Raw genomic sequence first — 10500 nt, 5'->3', positions numbered from 1 at the left:
ATACCCCACCTTCGCCCAATGTCAGCCGGGATCGGCTCCAGCGCCCCCCGCGGCCCTGAGTAGGATAAGCAGTTACAGATAATGGATGGATGGATATATTCCCTATTTCCACTGTCTGGAACCACTAACTCAGTGTTTACAATTCTAAAGCGCTTTACATAGATTTCATAAGTGGCAGAAAAAAAATTGAGTTGCCAGGAAAAAAAATAATTAAAACGTCTGTGCTCCAACCACACTCAGAGATAATGTCTTACTGTTAGCAGACCACACCAGAGCAGCCAATATTCTGATTGTTTTTTTGGTTGCAAAGTTGTCTGAGTTGTCAGCTCATTTAGATTTTCTGCACTTCATATCAGTTGAGATTAACAGGAATTCACCCAATTCTCCCTTCAAAAGCAAAACACAGTAACTATTTGGTCCAAATTGAGCTGAAAACCAGAATCTGTTTTATCATATAAAAACTATCATAGAATCTTTAAAGATTATGTGAACACAGCATGCAAATAATAGAGATCAGAGATGATCACTAGTCCTGTAGAGCTACTGGAACTAGTTTAGTATCAGTAACTGCAGTCTCAGCTTCTGACTTATTAGTTAGGCTTCTTTTAAGTCACATATTTAAACGTATTGAATTCTAGATTCATTTATGATATCAATTTCAATAGAAATCTTAATATTTTGACAGGCACAGCAAAACAAAAAATAAGTTTCATCCCTACGAACTATTTACGAAAGGATGAAAGAAAAAAATCCATAGAGAGTTTTATTAAACTAGTTCAAATGGAGCGAAGTAACACATCTAGTTTGTAGATACTGTGTTTTCCCTGAGGATGAGCTTTAGGTACTATGTTTGGTCTAGGACAATGATTTTAAGAGTTAAAATAATTAGCTTTAAAATAAAGACATTACAACCTTTTAATCTGTTACACAGTTTGCCGTCTGTCTGAAAACATCAAACCCTTTTTACTTAACTTCACTGCTTCTGCAGTTACTTATTCCTGCCTTTGGAGGGCAGTGTGACTCAAGGGCATGATGGACCTTTTAGTCTAAACTCACATTTTCTCATAATTACAAGAAGCCAAATAAAAATTATGAGATAGAGAAAACAATGCCCTTATGTTACATTAACCTTTGTATCAAAGGAAAATATGAGAGACGTGACAGATTGTAATGAGATCAAAGAAAGTGAGATTTACTGTAAATGGTTCAGTCTTTTGGATTCACTGCTTCTCATTTTGATCCAAATCCTGTTACAGACTTTTCCCAGTTGGAAGACTCTCAAAGGGCTTCACACAAAGCTCCTCCACAGGGACACCAAGAGCCCTTCGCTTTGCTTCGTAGGTCAGCAGCAAATCCTTACGGGCCTGCCGGATACACATGAATATCACTACAAATATGTATTTAGCATCCTCATTATTTAGACAAATGCATGACAGCACTTTCAGGAAGAAACAAACTACTAACCTGGCAAATCTGAGCTTTCTTATAATGTAAGTTCTTGATGGAAATATGATTGGAGTCAAGATTTTCCTACAGGCAAAAACATGTTTCTTTTATGTTCTTGCACAAACAGTAGGGCAACGTGCATAAAATACATACTATTTCCAAGAAAATTTACCTCAATTTTGTCAGTGACCTCATCAAGAGCAGTTTGGTCCATGTTAGAGGCAGAGATCACTGAGGAGAGCAGAGCCTGCGTCTTCTCCAGGTCGTCCGTCAGGCCTTTCAGCTTCCGCTCCAGCAGCGTGCTCTTCAAACCCGTTTTATGCTGCACCTCCTGAATACTCTGAGTGAATGTCTGGTACAGCTGATCCCTTTCCAGCTGAAGCTGTGTGACATGTGCACACACACGAAAACAAACATTCACATAAATACCCACAAGCATTTGGCTCACATCCGAGGTGCACATGAATCAATCTAACTTTTGAGCAACATGACACTCGATCGTAGCGTTTACCTTGCTGAATTTCTGCTCCAGTCTCTCATAAGCCCATTTCAAATCATGCAGCTCCTTTTTTTTAACCTTTTCACCTGCATCCTGTCAAAAACAATGTCACAAATTGATCTTGTGCCCATGTACAGTATGTCAGTTACTAAGACAAATGTCAGACAAGGCACCAATTAAGGCACTGGTAGCAGTAAATATAAGTGAACAAAGTTCCAACAGTAAACTCAATTTAAAAAAATTCACATACATCGATACCGACAGCCTTATTAGTTCCGAAGTGTTGCATTTTTTTCTCCTTTTCATCATTTTCCTCTTTGACTTTCGAGAGAGGCTCTGCGAGACATTTGTTATTCTTCAAAAGACAGACCAGGTCCTTTTCCTTCTCCTTCTGTTTCATGTTCATCTCTTCAAATTGTGTCTAAGAATAGCCAATAAAGAAAACATGCCATGTGAAAAAAACTAAACATAACTAGATCAGAACTAATGCTGCAACAATTAGTCCAACAACATTACATTTATTGTCAACAATTTTGTGTAATTTATTAAAGGGACTATTTGTAACTTTGTACGCGCATAAATGTAGCGGGTCGCCACACATGCGCGCTCGCATATGCGCGTTCGCGTGTAGCCGCTGTACCCTCCTCCTCTGCCTGCTCGCCTTCACTCAGACAGCTCAGCTCGCTCCACCTCTAGACGTGAACGCGCGTTCACTCCACACTGCAGAAGAGTTAGTTTAGCTCTGAGAATATCTAGTGAATGCACAGGGGACGTTTGTGCAGAAATAACTGCTGCAGCTCCTCCAGACCAACAGAGGTTTTCCGTGTCTTGTGAAGTGACGGAGCTTTACGTTGTCTTCTCGTTACCGACCGGGTGCCGGTGTCTCCTCTGCTCTCTCCAGCTGCGGGCGGAGAGAGCAGGGAGACACGCTGCAGAGCCCCGCTGCCTCAGCCTGCACTTAGGCAGGAAAAGCCAACACTAGGATCAGATCTAAATCATGTTCATGGAGAGACCTTCATCTGGTCAGCTAACATTACTGCCAAGCAGCTGAAATATAGAGTGATATTGTGGTTTTAGCTGACTTGTGTCGCCTCACTGTTTTGAGTGATGCTCGTTCAGGTATATTTAGAGCGAGCAAGCGCGAGCCCGACGCTGACTTTCGTTGATTTCACGGCCACAGGTGTCGCTGTTAAGAAGCATTTCTGAAAGTTACAAATAGTCCCTATAAAGGGAGTGTATGTAACTTTTTTTACACGTATAAATCATTTTTTATTGCAAATGAGGGAACAGGTTGTAACCTAACCTAAAAAATTAGACCTTCTGCTATTTTCTGTGTTTCATCTATCAGCCTGTAGACTGCTTTTAATGTGATAGACTCAGGTTGGTGTCCCAGCGGATGTGACGTCATGCGACGCTCGCGTGTGCCTACTCTGTTCAGCGCAGCTACAGGGAGAGCTAACGACTGGTTAGAAATAGAGTCCGCTAATGCAAACACACAACCAGCCCCCTCCACAACTCAAACTCCAACACAAACTCCACGGAAGCACAAAAAACGCAAAATTATATCTAGTGAAGCAAAACAGAAATGTGACAGACGTCGGGCGAAAACTTAACGTTTGAGCAGAAATAAATGCTGCAGCTCCTCCAGACCAACAAGGGTTTTCCACATCTTGTGAAGTGACGGGGCTCCGCGGCGAGGAACGTTATCGTCTCCGACCGGGTGCCCCTGTCTCCCCCGTTTTCTCCGGCTGCGGGCGGAGAGAACAGGGAGACACGCTGCGGAGCCCCGCTGCCTCAGCCTGCGCTGAGGCAGGAAAAGCCAACACTAGGATCAGCAGTGATTCATGGAGAGACCTTCGTCTGGTCAGCTAACATTACTGCCAAGCAGGTGAAATATAGAGTGATATTGTGGTTTTAGCTGACATGTGTTGCCTCACTGTTTTGAGCGATGCTCGTTCATCTCTATTTATAGCGAGCAAGCGCGAGCCCGACGCTGACTTTCGTTGATTTCACGGCCACAGGTGTCGCTGTTAACAAGCAATTCTGAAAGTTACAAATAGTCCCTTTAACAAGCAATTTCTGATTCTTACAGAGAATCACTTTAAGGAAAAATCCCAAACATTATCTGGTTACGGCTTCTCAAATTTGAAGACTTTTCTGTGTTTTATATTGTTTTGAATCAAATAACAAATTGAATATCCATCAAAACAAGCAATTTATAGACAAAATTGAAACAGTTTATCGATGAATTGTAGGCCAAAACAAAACATCAGAAATTTCTTTGGTGTCAATCTGACAAGGATGCCGAATGTGTGCACTTTACCTTGAGTGAAGTGTTCATATCCAGATCCTGTTGCATGCGTTCAACGAGTGCATTAGCATTACTGAAAGCTTTGTTGTGGTCCTCTATAAGATTGTTGATGTAGCTGTTCCAGTGATCCTCTCTCTCACTGATCGCATTTTTCCTCAAGTTGTCCAACTCTTGTGGCAGCAACTCCATCTTTTTCTCATACTTGGCTTGGATTTCTACTCAAATAGGGACACAAAATGATGGCTTGTATTTAGTTCTTGACAGCATTTTGAATTTAACTCAAAATTAAATTAGTTCTTTACCTACGAGTTGCTTCTCCCAGCTGTTCCTTGTTTTATTCATTTCTTCTTCATGTTTCTGTTAAGATAACAACCAAACTAGTGATTGTAGCACTGATACTTACTTGTTGAAATATATCAAAGTAAAGAGAAACATTAAATCCACAAATAATCAATAGAAATAAAATAGTGTGTACTACAAACCAGTTCAAGCTCCTTGAAAAGGTTTTCATTGTCGAGCTCGTGCATGTCGACCCTGATGGCGCTCATGTCCTTATGAAGCTTAGTCTCTAGTTGTTCTTGCTCTTTCTGCACCGCCTGAGTGGAGACTAAACCATCTGCTTTCAACTCACAGATTGTGTTCTGGTGTTCACACAGGAGGTGCTTCATCTTCTGCTTGTACACCTAGTGGGGGGGGGTAAAAAAAGAATCAAATGTGCAATATAAAATGAATTCAGCCATTAAATCTGTCAGTGGATAATCTTTGTTTAACAAATGACAAACTAATGCTAATATCCCAAAAACAAAAAAAACAATGTGATCACATGATTTTTCCTGACTTGTAAAGTTGAGCGGACAACCTGTACACCAGCGCTGGGTGATATGCACAAAATCAAATATCACAATTTATTTGACCAAATACCTCGATATCGCGACGATATTGTAGTGCTGGTGCTTTTACAAAATATTTACACACTGAGATATTTAGATAAATAATCATCAATAATGTGGATATAATGACTAAGTGAGTAAAGACAAATATAAGAACAGCTCGAACAGTCTGATAATTCCATAAAATTACATCACTTTACTGTAATGCAGCCTTTAAAACCAGGAAAAGACACTTATGCCACATTACAATATCCCAAATCTAAGACGATATCTAGTCTCATATTACAATATTGATATATTGATATATTGCCTAGCCCTACTGTACACGCCACTAAAGAAATGTCGAACACACAATGGATTGTGGGATACTGAGGATAGAAAAGAAATGCATATTCTGGCATAAAGTACAGATTTGGGTAAATCTATCCTGTGAGTTTGGATCCAGTTTGGCTGTGTAGCTACAATACACCTGTGTATTGACCTTACCTTGATCTCTACTTGGTGACGCCCCTCATCCTCTTCCGTGTCCTTATCCAAGTTTTTCCGTTCAGCCTTGCCCTCCTCTAGTTGTCTGTCTGTGATCTCCCAAAAGGTGTGGATCTCGTCCCTCTCCAGCTGAAAGTAGTTTCTCTCTTCCCTCTCTCTATCCAGCTCCTCTCGAAGGCGCACAATGTGCTCTTCCAGCTGAAATACAGAAATATAGTTTAGTGTGGACATATCTGAGCCAGACAATGTATGTAGATGACCGTGTAGCTTATTACCTCATTTATCTTGTCAGGGAAATTATTAGACATGAAGATATTTGAATCTCATCGTAAATGTATTATTTGTTCATTGTCATCTGTTTGGTATTTTTTGAAAAGCCTCAAAGTACTTCACACTTTGCATGCCTTATGTGAGGAGGCTCTGTGTGTCGGGGGGTTAAGATAAGATGAGGAGGACATTGTAGATATTCAGTCTGAACCAAGGGTTAGACACAAGATTATTTTGCTTCCTCCAAAGCAGAATGATTACGAGATTCTGTATGACGTGGGACATCCTGTTTAAGGCGGGGTGAACCTTAAGTGACTTTAAGGTTTTGATATGACATGTCTATGCATGCTGCACCAAGATCTTCTTTGATATCAGATTTGTGTTGTATTAAACTTATATATTCACGTAAGGAACACTGAGGCTCATCGAGTTTGTTCTATTATTCATCCAAGTGAAGATTGACCTGAAGTACAAGTTTTCCAAATCAGGGGCACTCCACTCATTGTACATTTCAAAGTCCAATTTACTGTTCATAGGGGTATTACTACTAATGATCAGTCATATAATGTCTTCTCTGGAGGAAAGTCTGAGAATCTTTAAAGAGCACAGCATGCAAATTTGCCGTAACTACAATAGAGATCATAGACCAGTCATGATGGAGAGCTTTTGTGGAATTCATGTAATTTTATTTTAGTTAAGCTTCTTTTAAATCACATATTTAAATGTATTTAAGTCTACATTAATTTCATCAATTTCAATATAGGCACACAGAAAAACCAAAATACATTACATCCCTATGAATTATTTATGAAAGGATAAAAGAGGAACGGGAAAAAATTAAAAATAATAAATAATCAAAAAAAAAGTCTATTTTATTAAACAAAGTAACACATTTTAGGGTAAAATAATTAGCCAGAAATGTATTAAATAGAGGCATTACATCCTCCAACCAGACAAAAGACTGAGAAACTAATCCTGATTGTGTCTTCAGTATGGAGTCAGATCAGTCTCAGTATTAATGAATGCACACAGAAGGATTTACAACTGTATTTTGTGATTTATATATAGATGACTCAACAAAAATAGTTATCGTTGTACATAAATGAAAAAAAAAAAAATCAACAGATAAAAAAATCAGGTTCACACAGTATTTGCAAGTTTCATCAAAAACATATTTGGATATTGTTACATTTATATACAAACTGTTGAACATGACAAGCACCTTTTAAATGCAGGTTCAACAGTTTGCATATAAATGTAACATCCAAATATGTTTTTGATGAAACTTGCAAATACATATATTTGTGGATTTCTATTACAGTACATTTATCTAAAACAAGAAATATTTGTGTGTGCATCAGAAATATATTTGTGAAACTTATTTTTTTATATGTGGCTTTTTTTTACATACTGTATATATACAACGATAACTGTTTTGTGTGCATTGAACAATGTTTTTGGGGAGAGTCATTTATATATAAATCACAAAATACATTTGTGAATCCCTCTGTGTGCATTCATTAATATTGAGAGTGATCTGACTCCATACCTTCAGGGCTAGCTGGGCTTGGTTAGAATGCCAATTTATAACAAAAAGCCTGCAATAAAAACGTGGGGGTTTGAGCTTGACAGGCATTTTAGCAGGCAGGTAGGCTCTAACGAAAAGATGCTACAGGTATACCCTTTTCACACCAATGACCAGGGTCGGACCAAGGTTAACCTACCCTGGTCCTCCTTTTGTCAATTCAAACCAAGCCAAACCTGGTCAGGACAATTCAGATACAACCTGGGTCAGACCCGGGAGAAATGCATACCAATTAGCTCAGGTGTTAGAAATGGGCAGTGGGGTTACACCTCTGGAGGATTACAGAGAGAGGAGATGATAGTGGCATCATCAACATGTGCAAAAACATAAAATGTCACAGATGCATGTTTTTGGGATAAAGTGTAAATATAGTACACACAGCATTTTTAGCTTTATAAAATGTTTAACTATGTTGTATGTATGGAGCTGTAATGTATGCAAAAACATACAGATTTACAGCATCTATTCATCACCATGAATCCTTTTTCCTCTGTCTATCTATAGTACCCATTTATAATATATTAGACTACATTGTGCTCTCTAATATGATAATATAGGCTACATTTACAAACGGATTAGACACTGCTGAAGAATGAAATGTATATTTCACTCACTCCACCATCCCAGCAAAGATTTACTACATATAGTAGACCTGTGTAGTATCCAGTGTTTTGAGACCTTGGCCCATACTGGGAACTGAAAGTCAGGATATCTCTACCTCTGCTGCAGTGATTTGTACCATTCTTGTTTTAACCTGTCTCTTGGGAATCTCCCAGCTGTATGGAAGTGCAATACAAACTTGCTGAAAGACCCCTTTAATGTACACATCGCTTTGAACAGGAAACTTTTCTTTCCTCTTGACATAAAACATCGAAGCATCCCTCCACACGTCCAAACACACACACACACCACCCTTGAGCTCTGACCTGCTCCTTTGACATCTCGTCCTTGGTGAGGCCATCTATCAGTGTGGGCGTCCTGGTCTTTGGAGGCTTCTTACTGGAGCCTTTCTTTTTGGGTGGCTGTAGAAAAGTTATAGAAACAAGTTAAAACTAAGTCTTAATAGCATATTTACTAAACATTGTTGTTGTCAGGAAGTAGCTGGCACTAGTATGTGCCTTTCATGAATATAATGGCAACACATGAGAGGCACTTTAGCCAACATGAGATTCACACATCAACCAGGCGTTAGCTTCTAGGTATAACAGCTGTTAGCTTCTAGGTAGCTAACAGCTAACTTTAGCTCTGTAGTCAGCCCACTATGAACCCACATGGTTATGATGAATTAATCTAAAGAACGCTTTGCTTACCATCGTGTATATATTACGCAAATAACACGGAGAGGCGGGCAAATGTCTCTATCGTTTTGTGAAGCTAAGCTAGCTGACCGGTTAGCAGCAAACGCAGGAGTCTGTCTCTAACATGCGTTGCCATAACAACACGAGCACGTGGTTACTAGGTACCTCCAGGAGGAGGCGCGTTGCACCAGCAGCACAGTGGTGGACAGAAGTACACTTACTATATACTACTACATATCTATTTTATGCTATTATATACTTCCCCTCCTATATATTTCAGGTGTAGAAGGGGAAGGTATATTGTACTTTTTGCTACATTTTATTTATTCATTCTCACTGTGCAATATCATTTTCCACTTGTGCAATTTTGTTAATAGTCTGTTTATTGTCAATACTGTATTTACTGCTCCTATTTTTATACTTCCTTCTATTTAAATGGTTCATATTTTGTTACACTTTGTTTAGCTCTTTTTTTTACTGTGTTAGCTGATGCATCTTGTTTTTTGCACTATCCCCTTTGCTGCTGTACACTGAAAATGTCCCCACTGCGGGACTAATAAAGCAATATCTTATCTCATCTTATCTCTTATTTTATTTGACAGCATAGAAGTGTTTAATGTCAAAAATGCAACCAATTCCATTAAAGAAGAAAAAAAATACACATCTTACATTGTATTATTCCAATTAGGTCAATATCTACAGAAACAAGCTGTAGATAAGACTTGAATTGATGATGACAGCTAAGGACATTTTGGACATTTAAACACAGTTGGACCTTGGATGGCACTAAAAAAATGTCCTCCCTCTCATTTCACATACAGACGTAGGCAAAGTTGTTGGTAACGTTCCGTTAAAGAGAGAAAAACCCACAATGGTCACTGAAATAACTTGAAACTGACAAAAGTAATAATAAATAAAAATTCACTGAAAATTAACTAATGAAAATCAGATATTGTTTTTGAATTATGGTTCAGCAGAATCATTTAAAAAAACAAACTAATGAAACTGGCCTAGACAAAAATGATGGTAACATTAACTTAATATTTTGTTGCACAACCTTTTGAGGCAATCACTGCAATCAAGTGATTTCTGTAACTCTCAATGAGACTTCTGCACCTGTTGACAGGTATGTTGGCCCACTCCTCGTGAGCAAACTGCTCCAGCTGTCTCAGGTTTGAAGGGTGCCTTCTCCAGACTGCATGTTTCAGCTCCTTCCACAGATGTTCAATAGGATTTAGATCAGGGCTCATAGAAGGCCACTTCAGAATAGTCCAATGTTTTGTTCTTAGCCATTCTTGGGTGTTTTTAGATGTGTTTTGGGTCATTATCCTGTTTGAGGACCCATGACCTGCAACTGAGACCAAGCTTTCTGACACTGGGCAGCACATTTCGCTCCAGAATGCCTTGATAGTCTTGAGATTTCATTGCACCCTGCACAGATTCAAGACACCCTGTGCCAGATGCAACAAAGCAGCCCCATAACATAACCGAGCCTCCTCCATGTTTCACATTAGGTACAGTGTTCTTTTCTTTGGATGCTTCATCTCTTCGTCTGTGAACATAGAGCTGATGTGACTTGCCAAAAAGCTCCAATTTTGTCTCATCTGTCTAAAGGACATTCTCCCAGAAGCTTTGTGGCTTGTCAATATGCATTTTGGAAAATTCCAGTCTCGCTTTTTTATGATTTGGTGTCCTCCTCGGTTGTCTTCCATTAAGTC

General features: G+C 39.1%; 1 protein-coding gene across 1 annotated transcript; it reads right to left on the bottom strand.

Annotated features, from left to right (window-relative positions):
- Nucleotides 1–919: 919 nt before the first annotated feature.
- On the bottom strand, nt 920–8955 carry LOC119479583 (dynein regulatory complex subunit 4-like). The gene is made up of 11 exons (XM_037755358.1): nt 8795–8955; nt 8411–8506; nt 5633–5830; nt 4739–4939; nt 4559–4613; nt 4269–4471; nt 2196–2366; nt 1958–2038; nt 1619–1828; nt 1465–1530; nt 920–1364 (listed from the first exon to the last, which is right to left on the bottom strand). The coding sequence occupies exons 1-11, from the start codon at nt 8795–8797 to the stop codon at nt 1251–1253; spliced, it is 1398 nt and encodes a 465-aa protein (XP_037611286.1). The 5' UTR covers nt 8798–8955; the 3' UTR covers nt 920–1250.
- Nucleotides 8956–10500: the final 1545 nt, after the last annotated feature.

The sequence above is a fragment of the Sebastes umbrosus genome, chromosome 2, assembly GCF_015220745.1.
Source record: "Sebastes umbrosus isolate fSebUmb1 chromosome 2, fSebUmb1.pri, whole genome shotgun sequence".
Lineage (NCBI taxonomy): Eukaryota > Metazoa > Chordata > Actinopteri > Perciformes > Sebastidae > Sebastes > Sebastes umbrosus.
The sequence above is the reverse complement of the archived record's forward strand: the minus strand, read 5'-3'. Positions and strand labels throughout refer to the sequence as shown.